Raw genomic sequence first — 15,270 nt, 5'->3', positions numbered from 1 at the left:
CAAGGCACACAGTGTGGATACTAAGTCAAACCAGAATATGTAAAATATGAGAGCTGTACAATCAATATAGCGTTAGATGCAATTATAACCACTCACCCCTATTTGAAACAGTTTTCACACAAATCCCCCTGAAGAAAGGAAATGTTTGTGTTCAAAATTTTTTTCACCCCTTTATTTTTCCATGTATAAAATTATCTGCAGGGAAATGAAAAACTGTTTATTTGTGACAAAGCAGCCTATTTCTGACTATTGTGCTCCTGAGTAGGACTGGTGAGTTGTTCGGTGACAAACACAAGTCTTACTGTGGAAGAAATTTATTCTTAATAGCAACTTGAAACTTGAAGAATTTGTAGGAAAGAAAAATACTCAAGGCTCTAAATAAACTATTTGAATAAAAGTTGGCTTTTGATTACCCAGAAGGCATGGCTATTAGTCCTTTATAAAGCACACATTTTATTTATTCATGCCCATGGAAGTGACTTTTTGTGGATGTTTCCAGTGAAATTTTCAGCAGTTCTTTTGATGCCGTGTGTTAAGTGAAGTCCACATTGATTGTTCTTGATTTCTCAGAATCTTTTATTGTGGTCCTGACATGTAAAGGGGGCTCAAGAATTTCTTAATGGGAGAACTTTAGACAACAACCAGACAACAATCTCTCCAGGTTGAGAGGAGGGGCAATGAAACATGCAGTTGCATTTCCCTCTAAAAATACTGTTCTCTTTTTTTTGTACCTTTTTTTTTTAATTGGAGAATAATTGCTTTACACTGTTGTGGTGGTCTCTGCCTTACATCAATGTGAATCAGTCATAATCATAATTATATATATATATATATATCCCCTCCCCATAGAGCCCCCCTGCCCATTCCACCCCTCTAGGTCGTCACAGCACGCCAGGCTGGGCTACCTGTGTTATACAGCAGCTTCCTGCTAGTTATCTCTTTTACACATTATAGTGTGTGTATGTGTGTGTGTATGTATGTGTGTCGAGCATACTGTTCTTACTTTATATGGATTTTATTTAGGGTGTCTTGGGACACTCATCCTCAAGTCAGATCAACAGGGGAGAAAAAGGCCACAGGCAATATTAGAGCTACATTAATTTAAATGTCTTTGTTACTTTTATATTTTTTAGGTCTTAAAAGACCGTTTTCAAAGGCCCAAAATGAAGTTCACACTTACACGCTGGTGCTTGACCCTCTTCATCTTCCTGAATGTAAGTGGAACAGAGTTATTTTAAGCTATGTTAATCAAGAATGCTGAAACAGTAAGGTTGAGTATAATTGAGCAAGGGTAGACATTGTTCTCCAGAAGACAAACTATAATTTTTGTTAATATTTTGTTAACAAATCTCCTCTTTACATTATTCAAGGAAGACTCTTACTAACATTCCATGCCTGTCAATTTAATTTTCAGGGGATTTACATTTTATAATGTTACACATCAAAGTTTATGGGAATAATTGCTAATATAGTCCTTCCTTCTGTACCTGTCTGAATGAGGATAGTTTATTTTATTATGTAAGACAGCTGTGCTATTTTAATCTTCAGATAAAGTATAATATAATTTGCTCAAAGTAATCCAGTACTTGGAAATGCATGTATCTTCATGCCATTGGAAAGAAATTTTAAACAAGAATATTGTAGAAACTATTGGGATATTTTCTTTTGTCTGTAAATGTCTAAACCTTATATCATATTCTATAGATGCAGAGAGATTGATATATTTTATTCATATTGATATTGCTATTAATATCTCAAATGAAATCCTATGTGATCAACTATATGTGAATATTCCTGAATTTTGCTTCACAAATCATGTAACTAGACATTGATAGAAGAAATGATAAACTAACTACTAGATAATAAGATAGTTTGAATATTATCCAATCATCTTTTTTTTTAGGAAAGACGAAACAAAGTCTTTTAACAAAGACTACAAAACTTTTGGTGTGTTTTTTTTAAAAAAAATAAAAAAGCTCACCTTTTAAAAACTCTTACCTAGTACATTTTAAAATTCAAAGATTGAAAGAATTTCATATATTTGCATGAGCATGACAGGTGCCTTGTGGTTTGTAGGCATCTTTTTACTAGCAAGCATGATTGCACAGGGCACTTAAATGGCTTTATGAGGTCTTCATTGTGACAAACAGAAATTTTGCTTCTGTTTGGATTATATATTTGATCTGGAGGATTTGTCTATAAAATTTTTGATATATCAGTTTTCTTCTAAAACACTCATTATGTTCCACATTAATATTCTTCAGAGAAAAGGAAAAATTTTCATGACATTAATTACTCTAAAATGTCACTTCTTAGATACATCATTATGAAAAACCACTACCAATATGTTTACTGAATTCTACCAACCTGATTTCCAAATGGTCTTTAAAAATTATCAGTTTGGTTCACCACATTCCCTTAGCCTCGTCTACATTTACTGAAGGCACTCACTTTCTCGTCTTATCACTTTCTCTTCTTGTGCAGTAGCACAATAGGCTTAGAGCAGTGCTTGGCACAGTGTGCCCCAAAGATGCTAGTGAGGACGATGACAATGGCTACACCAACAACGAGGAAGACAGAGAGAAAGTAGGCTCTTCTGAGAAGCATTTGTTGTTCACTTAACTGTGTTCCCCAATTTGTGTTGAATTTATGACACCATGGACTATAGCCCACCAGGCTCCTCTGTCCATGGGATTTACTGGGGTGGGTTGCCATTTCCTGCTCCAGGGGATCTTCCCAACTCAGGGATCCAACCCAGGTCTCTTAGTCTCCTGCATTGGCAGGTGGGTTATTTACCACTAGCGCCCCCTGGGAAGCCCCTTATGATACATACAGGAGTTTCATATAATGCTCAGGAAGAAAGTACATAGTCAGGCATCTGATCCCATCTGGAAGAAGCAGAGCTAACACTTGACAGACCTCTGTTTTATCCTTTACTTTGAAAAGTATAAGTAACTGAAAACTACAAATCATCCTAACATAGACATTATCATTATTAAGAACAGTGACATGGAAAGTTGGTCACATCAACTTGTGAATTCTGGATGCATATTCCCGTTAGAACAGGTCTGTCTGTGACAATCTGTAGAAGCGTCCTTCAGGCCAGTAGCATGGATCCCCACAGTCAGTAGTTTTGGACCATTTCTAAAGTTCTACACAGAACTGCTCTCTTCTTGTTCTCTCTCTGTTCTTCTGGAAACCACCTGTAACAAACAAGGAAGCTGACTGTCTTACGTCAAAGTAGGAATTGCTTAAACACACAGCCATTCAAATCAGATTGCTTTACTTCTAGAACCCATGACTAGTGTGAATGGAACCTTCTAGAATGTAAGCTCCACGAGGGCAGGGACCTTGCCGGTTTTGTTCTCGCTGCTGACTCTTCAGAACCTAGGACAGTGCCTGACATATGGAAGGCATTCAAAGTGAAAGAACACTGGTGTTTCCTCTGTGGACTACAGCTGTCAGTGGCAGCTTGGTGGTCGTATGTGTGGCGCCATCTACTGGAACCTTTAGGAGTGACATCACATATATGGCGACTAAACTGCTGCATAGGACAACAATTAAGAGGTGTTTTTCTGTTTGATTTTGGAAGCATCATGCAAGATGGCTTGAATGCAAAACTTCAAATGTCAGTCTTTATTCAGAAAAACATGTCCTTCATGTCTCATTTCTATCTTCATGTGAACATAAAATTATATATTTACATTCCACAAACATATAGAATAAACATAACACATATGATAAGTGGAATATTATTTTCACACCACTTGGTGGTTTAATCGCTACTGTTTATATTTTCCCTCCTTACTGCTGAAAATTGTACCACCTCACTAGCAATTTTTATCTCTGAAATCATCAGCAAACAGTTTAATATGTTCAATGAACCTGATGACATTTATGTTATTTTTCAGCAGTAGTAATTCCATGGTTGGAATTACATAGATGCCTGGAGAATCCCAGGGACGGGGGAGCCTGGTGGGCTGCCGTCTATGGGGTCGCACAGAGTCGGACATGACTGAAGCGACTTAGCAGCAGCAGCAGCAGCAATGGTTATACATGTATATATGTCATGTATACATATATAACAGACGCCTCAACTTGTATGTTATTTTCAGAAGAAAATCACTGAAACATTCAGCTACCACTGGAAAAACTGCATTGTCAGTGCTCAAACATGAACCAGACCAGGAGCGGACTCAGGTTATTATGGCCCCTCTGAGGACAGAAGTTCTAATTGCTCATTCCCTCAGTGTTGAAACAATCTCCGTTGAACCATGTTACAGGAAGTTCACTGGAGTTTTGTTTCAACATTGGAGGAATGATAAGATGCTACTGTCGTCTACATGAACTACAGCTACTCTTTCAGATGGTCATGTCGCCATGATTACTCGTGTTTAAGACTGCATTGAACCAAATAATGTTGTCATTGAAAATACAGGTTTCCACTTGCTATTCTTGCACATACTGCCTCCCCATGGCCTCCATGAATATCCAGCTAACACAGGAGCATTTAATGGGTTGTTCAGTCTGTTTAAAAATAGAATTCAGAATATTACTTTGGTCAAGCTTAAGCAAAATAGTTCCTAGTGTCTAGCATATCTAATATAAGTGACAGAAAAAAATTATATATGACATCATATTCTATTACAACATAATGGTTTTCAGCCACATTGATAAAGGACGTGTACACATTTAATCATCATTGTCGGTGTGTTAATTTCTTCTGTCACAGATTCTAGAGGCATTAAAATTAGAAATAATCCTAACACTTAGAGTGGTGTCAACTATATTTGCAGTAATATTCATATAGAGTTGTAACCATAATGTTACAACAATAATAAATATTCATCCTCTTTTGTTTGCAAGAGATTTCTGCTCAGATGACTTGCTGATACTTCCACATCCAGTCCAAAAGAGAACTATCTTCTCCCCCAAGAAAGGCTTTCCTTTCTTAATGTCTTTTCTTTCTCCTTCTCAAGATACTACATTTTTTTTTTCCCTAGCTGTATTGGCTAAAATATCTAGGCCATTTGACTCTTATTATTCTCCATTCCTTATCAGGTATACTTAGTGCTTTTATTATTTGAAAAAGTGCTGAGGTGCTGTTTCTTGTTCCATCTTAAGGTGATGTAGTCCTTGCCTTGAGCTGCCTGACTGGGCTTCCCAGCTCTAATCTGATGCCTAACTCTCTTTTCACAACCTTCACTGGTCAAAAAACTGCAAGACATCTTTACCTCATCATGCTTTTAACATATTGGCTAAAATATCTTGAGCCTTTCATGTCCCAAAAGTTTTGTATTTGTTTTCATAGGGCTCTGTATTATCTGATTTTCCTTGATTTCAGTTCTTACCCTCAAACATGCTCCCCTCCAGTTTGGTTTCTGTACAATTTCACACATGCCCTTTCCTTCCTCTGGGCTCACCTGTGTGCCTTACCTTCCATCCAGAAAGCCTTCCCTCTCCTCTCTGCCTGTGCAGACAGTACATATATTCAAGGTCCAATTCTACCTTGGATCTGTAGTCATTCCCACCTTTTCTTGCTCCATGCTCTGTCTCCACTATGAATCTTTATTGGTTAGCCTTTAGTGATAGACTATCTCATGGGACAGGATGCACTGTCTACACAGTGAGATATGCTAGAAAACAGTGAGGCTCTACCATGAATGTGCTGGGGTATATGGGGTATAAGGATATTTATTTTAGCAACTGTGGAGAATAGAGAAAGGTATATGATGCTATCTCTGCCATCAGTACAGTGGGGAAACTTCCATCTTAGAATAATTTAAACAGAATAAGGCCAATTAAAAGTGTTTCAGCAGGTGTGATAGAAAGCCAGGAGTATTTCTAACTTCAGAAAAACAGAAGTCAATGTAGGTTGACACTTGCAAGTCTTCTCCAAAAAACTCCCCATGCAGAACATCGATATAAAAAAATTCCAATTCAAGCACAATCAAAACATCAGAGCCACAAAAGAAACTGAAATCTATCTAAACACAACTTAAGACAATTTGTCAGACATCCATCTTTTCAGATACCCAGACACACAACTTTGGTTAATAGGACCTATGATGGTAATGAAAACTAACGGACTGACAAAATAATGTCAGCCTGCACTGAAAATTTAGAAGCACTAGGAAAATATTTAAGATTTACCTTAATTTTCAGCAGTGAAAATGAATTACCTTGTATAGGTCATCTGCTGATGAAACCAGTTTAAAGAGATTAAGGCAATTATCCAAAGCAGAATATTTCAAAAGAACATATTATGTTTGTTCTGTGGAATAAATGGGGTAAGATTTTTGGCAGTGTGTGCAATCTGAGTACAAACAAATCAGTTGAAAGAATCCAATTAAAACTTATTTATTGCACTAATATATCTACTTTGAATAACATGATTCATGATTCTTAGGAGCTCCAAAGAAAGCAAAGTTGATTTAATATTCATATTTTTTTGGAAATCAGGTTATTTATTTCTAAACTTTACATTGATAATAAAATTTTAAAAATCTTGTAATGAGGTGCATGGGTCTGTGTGGGTGCTATACATTTTCAGTGTGGATGGAAGGAAATGAATGCAAATATGAAAATTTTAAGTAGAATTTATAGATGAAATATAGATACACTTAAATTATAAAGAAAAAATAATCCACGTGGAGATCATGCATGATTGTTGCTTATAGAAGGAAAATAAATGTTTTCATACTTTTTGATCATTTTATTATGTATTCCCCTCTCTCTACTCTCCATAAGTAACTCCATTTCCTGTCTAATACAGCGCCCACTTCCGGTCCTTCCTGCCAGTTCAGATTCCACCTACTCTCCGACACTGGAGCCGGAGCCATTTCTCTTCCTTTTAGGAAAACAGAGACTGTTGCAGGCACAGCACAAATGCTTTGACCGAATGCAGAAGTTACCCCCCTACCAAGGAGAAGGTAAAAAGAAGGCTGTATGTGAATGTGCGTTTCAAACATTAGTAAAGGCTTATTTTCTTCTGGGGGTAAATATGTGTTAACTCAATTAATTTAATATGCCAATGTTTTTAACAGTGGCTTTCATACTGTGGTATGTTTGTGTATTTTATGCCACAGACATGCCTAGTTTATTTGCTCAGGTTCATCTGACTGCGTTTGGTTAACATCTGCCCTTAAGACGACATTAAGTAGAGTAGCCCAGTAGTGGCTCAGCAGTAAAGAATCTGCCTGCCAATGCAGGAGACCCAGGTTCGATCCCTGGGTAGGGAAGATCCCCTGGAGGAGGGCTTGGCAACCCACTCCAGTATTCTTGCCTGGAGACGCCCATGGACAGAGGAGCCTGGTGGGCCACAGTCCATGGGGTCATAAAGAGTCGGACATGACTTTGCAGCTGAGCATGCACCCACGATAGAGCATATACTTTCACGAGGTTTCTTTCATAACATTTCTGGAGATATCGCAAAGGAGAAATTTTGGAGGAAAGATTCGACACAGATGACAAGTAAGCCTTTTGAGGAATAAATGGAGAATATCCTACCAAAAAAAAAAAAAAAAAAGGAAATTCCCTTAGTAGTTGGAAAAGTTAGTACTTTTATTTTGTTGCTACTGCCGTTTTAATATTTCCATACGCGAGTGGAGAACCCCTGAGTAACCGTCTATGCCCTATTAAATCTCGCTGAGGACTCTGTGGTTTTTGATAACTGCAATGTAATTTCTCTCTAACTGGCCAGGTCTGTACTGCAACCGCACCTGGGATGGCTGGGCCTGCTGGGACGATACACCCGCTGGAACGCTCGCTGAACAGCACTGCCCAGATTATTTTCCGGACTTTGATGTGGAAGGTAGAGTATTTCTTTTTGGTTTATGTTTTGCTATGAATCTTTAAGCATTTTTCCAGTTCCAAAAAGAAAATCAGATGTAAAATATACTACCAAATCATAATGTCTACGGTTTAGCATGTTCTGAAACATTTCCACAAATGAAATATCCAGTTGTACAAAGATTGTGAGCTGCCCTTATTGTTTAAGTCAATGACCAGTTGTGCATGTTGGTCATAAATTCTATTAAATAATAAATTAAAAGGAACCATTTATATATTTTAAACATTTAATATTGAATTTTAATAAACATTGCAATTACTTTTTCTAAAACTGAACCATTTTTATTTACAGCTGAAGTTTTTGTAAAATTTTCCATTGTTTCCCGTATGATGACTTATGCAAATCCTTGATCTAGAGTTTATGTGTACTGGGCTGGTGGAAGAAGCATAATGGGAATTTGATCGTAATGTTGAAAGTGATATAAAACTCTCATGTGTAGGGAAGAGAAATGAGAAGGTGGTAACTCCAAACATTGACTAGATTTCTGTTCCAACAGCTGATGATTGACATATGCTCAGTAAAGAAGTCTGGTACTGTTAACATGGATCAGACTAACCCAGCTCTCCGCCCTGCCCCACATGAACACCCAACAAATGTGTTAAGTTCATTAGGAACATCAAAGTCGCTGTAATTATAAAAGTAACATAGGAGTGTTTTCATTGAATTTTTTTTTTTTACTTTCCAAAACAGTTTCATACATATTATCTCCTTTTATACTCACACAATATTTTATATAAAACCACAACTCAACCCAAGTCCTCTGAACTCCTACCTAACCCTTTTCTAAGTAAATGAAAAAAGCATTTGAGAAACAATATTTCTAAGTCATTGTACAAACTTACGTAGATTGAAGTGGTATTCAGAACTTTCAAGCCAGAACATGGTTTTCCTTCAGCCTTCAGTCTAGCCACACTGGTGGGGGACTTGCTTTCCTGCTTCCTCTGAGAGTGAGTTACAAAGTTTGACCCCCGTGGAAGTGGAATTACAGTGGGACAGTGTTTAAACCAGTTCAGGCCAGCCACTTCTAGGAACTCTCATGTTGATTTAAGAGTTGGAATGTGAAGAGAGAAAGAGCATATCGCTCTTCCCTGCTCATCACTGCTGCTGCTGCTGCTAAGTCGCTTCAGTCGTGTCCGACTGTGTGACCCCATAGACAGCAGCCCACCAGGCTCCCCCGTCCCTGGGATTCTCCAGGCAAGAACACTGGAGGGGGTTGCCATTTCCTTCTCCAGTGCATGAAAGTGAGAAGTGAAAGTGAAGTCACTCAGTCGTGTCCGACTCTTCGCACCCCCACGGACTGCAGCCCACCAGGCTCGCCCGTCCATGGGATTTTCCAGGCAAGAGTACTGGAGTGGGTTGCCATCGCTCATCACTACCTTCCTGTAAACTCTAACTCAGTGCTATTTGATGGTGGTCCCCAGGTCTTTACTGACTCTTCCCAATAAATGATGCTTCATTAATCTTGATCTGATGACTGCCTTAGAAGAACCTGATTGGCAAAAAGAGTCGTTCTGTAATTGAGGCTGCAAGGCCAGTTCCAAAGCAGCAATGGGCTGTTGCTGAAGTGGCTACAATTATGAACTAAAAGGCAACTTTGGGGTTAGCCAAACAGTGATTTCCAGGCATAGATCCATCTTTTCAGCCAGATTTTTAGATAGAACCCTGTCAGCGGGGGAACAAATCGACTTCAAAAGAAAGGCAATTCTTAAATACATCTGTATTCAACAAACTTAAATTCTTTAGTACTTTACCATTGACCCAAGCTGTATCTCAGTGATCCACTCAACAGTTTAATGAAATGACAGAGATTTCCTTTTAAACAAAATGCTTGGTTAAAAGGTAGGTAGATAATGAGAGAGTGAATACCAGTGTTAAGATTCCAATGAGGCTGATAGAAAGAAAAAAAAGTGAAGCCACTCAGTCATGTCCGACTCATTGCGTTCCCATGGATTGTAGCCTACTAGGCTTCTCTGTCCACGGGATTTTCCAGGCAAGAGTACCAGAGTGGGTTGCCACGTCCTTCTCCAGAATGAGGCTTAATAGGCTGAAGGAAAGTGCTAGAGTATAAAAAGCAAATCCCTGTTAGGAGGGATGTAAGGGCAAGAATCAAACACTCAATCAACAGAAAAGGGACAGAGCCAAGGTGGCCAGCATATGGTTGAGGACAATGATTCTCAACCCTGAGATCCTTGGGAATCAGTGAGCCTTTAAAAGGGCAGGTGTCTGGCATCTCTTGAGACTAATGGCACATGAATCTCTGAGGACTGGGTATGAGAATCAGGAGAGAGTTCCCCAGTGTGAAGGAAGGAAGCATGCTCCCCTCTTCATGGAGCAGTCTGGACTTGGACTATTTCAGAGGAAATGCCAACCTTCGAGCACATGCTGAGAGGCTCCAGGCTTGGAGGGACACAGCAGGTGTGGTGTGAATGGGGGTGTTTGGTTTAGAAAGGGAAGTCAGAGGAGATGTAGCCTTCTGTCAAATATTGAAAGACTGGCCAGGTAGAAGAGGACAATTTCTTTTTTAAAAAAATAATTATTTAGTTTTGATGGATTGATGATTGTTTTGCTATATTGGTTTCATTTCTGTCATACCTCCACATGAATTAACCATAATATACATATGTCCCTTCCCTCTTGAACTCCCTCCACCTCCCACCATTCCCACCCATCTAGGTGATTACAGAGTCCCACTTTGAGTTCCCTGAGTCATACAGCAAATTCCCATTGGCTGTCTATTTACATATGTTAGTGTGTATACATCCACGCTACTCTCTCCATTTATCTCACCCTCTCCCAGAAGAGGACAAATCCTTGATAGCTGCAACAGTTAGGACTCGGAAATGCCCAGATCCATGTAGCACAGTAGTAAAGAATCTGCCTGCTAATGCAGGAGACGTGAAAGACATGGGTTCGATCCCGGGGTCAGGAAGATCCCCTGGAGGAGGAAATGGCAACCCACTCCAGTATTCTTGCTGGCGAAATCCCATGAACAGAGGAGTTGGGCAGAGTATAGTCCAAGGGGTCGCAAAAGAGTCGGACATGACTGAACCGTGCACGCACACAGACTTGAGTTAAATCCAAATAAAACATACTTACTTCAGTACTGCCCGTGATTGGAAGGTTCTCAGGACAACCACCCTCCTCCACAGAACACATTGCCCCATGTAGCTATGTAACTTTGTAAAAACCAAATTATATTCATTCAAGAAAACAAAACTACTTCCTAACAAGATGTTAAAGATAAAATGCTGCATTACCAACCCCTTTTTAAAATTTGCAAATCATTAACTAAATCATTGACCAGTTTGCAACATCAATTTTTCTCTGCTGATTAGTGCTGACCCTTTTGGAAACTGTTGGTTTCCAGGGGTGGTCCTTTAAATAGTTTTTGTCCAATGGCAGTCACAGCAAATTCACAATTTAAAATGTTTCTTAATATTGAAACAGATGATTCTAATAGGTGCTTTAAAACACCTTTGTTGGGGAAAAAAATTGGGGTTTTGGTCCATTTTAAATTTGGTCCAATTTAAATTTTAAATTGTTGGAGTAGACATACAAACAAGTCTACAGTTTTCAGTTTAAAACTTGTGCTGAATTTGGTAGTATGTGTTTCAGTCATACAATGAAAAATTGTGAATTTTACCTGAAAAACTGCCAAAGATAAAATAATTTTCATACTAGCTCATAGCAGGTTGATTTGACTAACCAAAACTTCTAATAGAAAATTATTTTAAATGTTATCAGATCTCAGTAATAATTCACCAAATCCATTTTTTTACCATGAATTGTTTCCTTAACCTTTAAAACAGTAACAAATATTAGTATACGATTCTGATTTCCATATTCCCGTGTTTTAAAAAAACACAAGAAGTCATATGTAAAATGGTTTTCCATAAGCTTTACAATGAAAAACAATGCTACAAAAATATTACTGCTATGAAATTATCAAAAATCAAAACTATGTCAGGGTTGCAAACACACTGATAAAATCTCCTTTCATATTTTACCAATTTACCATTCAGGGTTGCTCTGTAATCTCTAAGGCAATAAACACGTTGCAGAGGCACTTTGGAGAGCTAGAAAAAGGTGAATAACTCAGAATAAGTTTGGCAATGTAAAACGGAGATAGCAATGCTTCACCTGGCTTTGCTGAAGCTAAATTTAAGCAATGCATATTAAAGCATCGTGTGTGGTGCATGGTTCCTGGCTGTCTCTATTGATTCTACTCACATTCAGGTTCTATAAAGTGATTAACCCTTTGCAATGGCTCTTAAGCTTTAATTTATTGTTTTTCCGTCTTGCGATTTTGAGATAGTAATAAGTTCTGTTTCACTAACAGAAAAAGTGACCAAGTATTGTGAGGAAGATGGGGTTTGGTACATGCATCCTGAGAGCAACATTTCCTGGTCCAACTATACCATGTGCAACGCTTTCACCCCTGAGAAAATGCAGGTAGGTTCTATTGCACATTTCAGTATTGGAGGAGAATGCCATTATCTGTACATGGAAATGCATGCCTTATGGTAAAACACCTGCTACCAAGAAGCCAGCCTGTTTTGTAGAAGGAAATCACATAATGACCTGTCAATTCTGAGGAGTTTAGAGAGTGGCACTGGAGAAAACGATGCTTTACTTCCTGGTTGGCACTCAGTGATGGTTCCCTGAGCGTGTGGAATAGGCCATTTATGGCAAGGGGAATGTGTCCATGGAGCAAATGAATTGATGGGGTTCCCTGCAATACCAGACATTAGGCAACATTTTCAAGAACCCCCTGAGCAGTTCTCTTCGGGAAGGGTTCCAGAACTACAGATTTCTCTGCAAGTCACCAGCTAACAATTGACCACCCTCTGTCCTGAGAGGTCCATGACAGTTTTGCTATCAAGACTTGAACAGACTCTTGAGGATGGAGCTTCTCATCAGCCCACTGATATGAGTGCAGCTGTTTATTTTTGTGGAAACCCATTCTAATTTGTTACTTCTTGTGTCTTAGTGTTAAATAGCTTTATTATCTCTGCTTAGAAACATTGAAGCCAGTGGGGCAGGTGGTGGGAAGTGGGGAGTAGGTAACTAGCCCCTTCTTCAGGTTCTTCAGAAATCTGAAAAGATCACCATATCTGCCACCAGCCTCCTGTCCCCATGGGCTGGGGACACCATGGGTCAGCGACCCATAACACAGGGCTCCTCTGGGCAGCCCTGGTGGCTGCAGAGGAAACCTGTTCTTTCCTTCAAGGATAGGCCTGTATGCTAAATAGTTACTAATTCGGAAGCTACAGAACCATCAGTGCTTTTATTTTCTATAAAGCTTTCAAGTATAGAAAACTTTCCTATCATTAAAACAGAATAAAAAACAATTAAACCAGATGAATAGACAGCTTAAAGACCATATGACTAGAGGGACATCTCGGCACAGGCCAAGGACACCAAAACCAGTTATAGCATTCTGTGTACAAGTTTTCATCTCTCTTGGGTCTGTTTTTCCCCCTTGATCAGTCTTGCTAAGAGGTATTGACATTATTTTTAAGAACTAGGTTTTGTCTTTAAGCCACTCAGTATATATTCGAGTTCTCTTTATCATTTAAGTTTAATTTTCTTTAGATAGAAATTTAGGTCATTGACTTTTGATCTTCTCACATATGCATAGTCTGTAAACTTTCCTCTGTGTACAACTTCATCTGTATCCAAAAAGTTTTGGTATGTCATTGTGAGTTCTTCTTTGATCCAATGGCCATTTAGAAATACATTTTTACTTTTTAACAATATGAGGGTATTTTTAAGTTATCTTTTTATTAATGATTTCTAGAGTATGATGGTCAGTGAATATACAACTTAAGATTTGAATTGAAATATATTCATTTGCTTTACTGACTAGTATATGTCAATTTGGATATCCTTTGTGCTTTTGAAAAGAATGGGTATTCCGTAGATGTTGTGTGAAATGTTTATTGTATGTGAATTAGTAAAGTCTGTTGATCATGTTGTTCAAATCTTCAAGTCTATAGATTGATTTTTCCTCCCTGGGTTCATTCTATTGATGACTAGGAGTTGTCAGTTTTTGCTTTATGCTCTCTGTGGCTTACGTTCATATTATTAACTGCACAGAAATTTAGTATTGCTGGGTCATCCTGACTTAATATCTAGAGTTTTATAGTTTCACACTGGTTTTCTTGTGGTTAGTGTTTACCTGGGTCACCTTTTCACAACCTTTCAGATCCAATATTTCTGTATGCCTGGGCTAAATGATGTTCCTTACAGCAACATATAATTGCTTTAAAAATTGTCTAGTCCAACCACATCATTTTAAAGATGAGGACTTCTGCAGCCTGGGAAAGTAAAGTGACTGGACCTGAGAGTCACACAAATACTTAATGACGATACTCTGAGTAAAGAACACTCTGATGAACCCAGTCTTATATTCTTCCCACCATGTCATGCATATTCTGGTTTAACTGATATTCTTATGATATCAGTTATGATAGTTAATCCATTGATCCAGTTTATAATTCAACATAATTTAATTCTCTGAAATAGTTGTAATTATAGTAGTTTTTTTAAAAGGAGAAAAACAGGTGTCAATTTACATTACTTAACAATAGAAACTATTTCCCCTCTCCTATAATAACTATTCATGTATCTGTCTTCGTAACCGCGTTGCTTTTCTCCCTGTGGTTGCAGAGCGCATACGTTCTGTACTACCTGGCTATTGTGGGTCATTCGATGTCGATGGTCACCTTGGTGATTTCCCTGGCGATTTTCATGCTGGTTAGGTACGTACACTTACAGCATCCGCCTTGTATTTTCTCTTAGGTGCTAAAATAAGCGGTATACTGCAAGAGTGCTGGGCACGAGAAAGTCTGCAGATGACATGACACGTGACACTGAGAGTCTTGGAGTAGCAAGAAAAATGAAATTAATTAAAAATATGCTTTTTAACCCCATCCTTGAGGAAAAATAGGATGGATTCATATAATTTTCAAAAGCAATACACCTCCTTCCCAAAATGAAATAATCCTGTGAGCCTGCAGATACACTACATTAACATGGTCAAGTTCCACTTACCGGCTAAGCTGCCACGAAGCATTGAGGAAAGAATCTTCCTCCTTTTCTTTTTCCCCCCACTCTGAAATATGGAGGCCATGGCCACAAGTTCAAACACAGCCTGCTTAACTGGGAGTTGTATTGTAAGTGGGTTGGGCCACAGGAGAAGTGGGGCTGGGAAGGCTCCAGTCGTGTGCACCCATGAAAGGAAGTCTCTTTGGCCTTGACTCACTCGGCCAGAGTCAAGGGCAGTTTCTGGAAGAGCATGGCCTGTTGTCAAGTGTCAGGTTTTTGCCCCTGCACCCCTACCATTGTTAACGGAAATTCTTTTCTAAGAACTGTAAGAAACAAAATTCCAATGAGGGTCTCTATCCGGAGGTTGT

At 38.6% G+C, this 15,270-nt stretch overlaps 1 protein-coding gene across 2 annotated transcripts in view; it reads left to right on the top strand.

Annotated features, from left to right (window-relative positions):
* Nucleotides 1–1,139: 1,139 nt before the first annotated feature.
* The window catches only part of CALCR (calcitonin receptor), a 42,870-nt gene continuing 28,739 nt past the window's right edge, over nucleotides 1,140–15,270 (top strand). Inside the window, exons 1-5 of one of the 2 annotated variants that reach the window (XM_068973200.1) lie at nucleotides 1,140–1,214; nucleotides 6,776–6,932; nucleotides 7,703–7,813; nucleotides 12,192–12,304; nucleotides 14,525–14,616. In XM_068973200.1, the coding sequence (XP_068829301.1) occupies nucleotides 1,164–1,214; nucleotides 6,776–6,932; nucleotides 7,703–7,813; nucleotides 12,192–12,304; nucleotides 14,525–14,616 (524 nt within the window). In that variant the 5' untranslated portion in view covers nucleotides 1,140–1,163. The remainder of the gene's footprint in view (nucleotides 1,215–6,775; nucleotides 6,933–7,702; nucleotides 7,814–12,191; nucleotides 12,305–14,524; nucleotides 14,617–15,270) is intronic. The other variant, XM_068973199.1, reaches the window with a different exon arrangement.

The sequence above is a fragment of the Capricornis sumatraensis genome, chromosome 5 (assembly GCF_032405125.1).
Source record: "Capricornis sumatraensis isolate serow.1 chromosome 5, serow.2, whole genome shotgun sequence".
In the NCBI taxonomy this organism is placed as follows: Eukaryota; Metazoa; Chordata; class Mammalia; order Artiodactyla; family Bovidae; genus Capricornis; species Capricornis sumatraensis.
The sequence above is the reverse complement of the archived record's forward strand: the minus strand, read 5'-3'. Positions and strand labels throughout refer to the sequence as shown.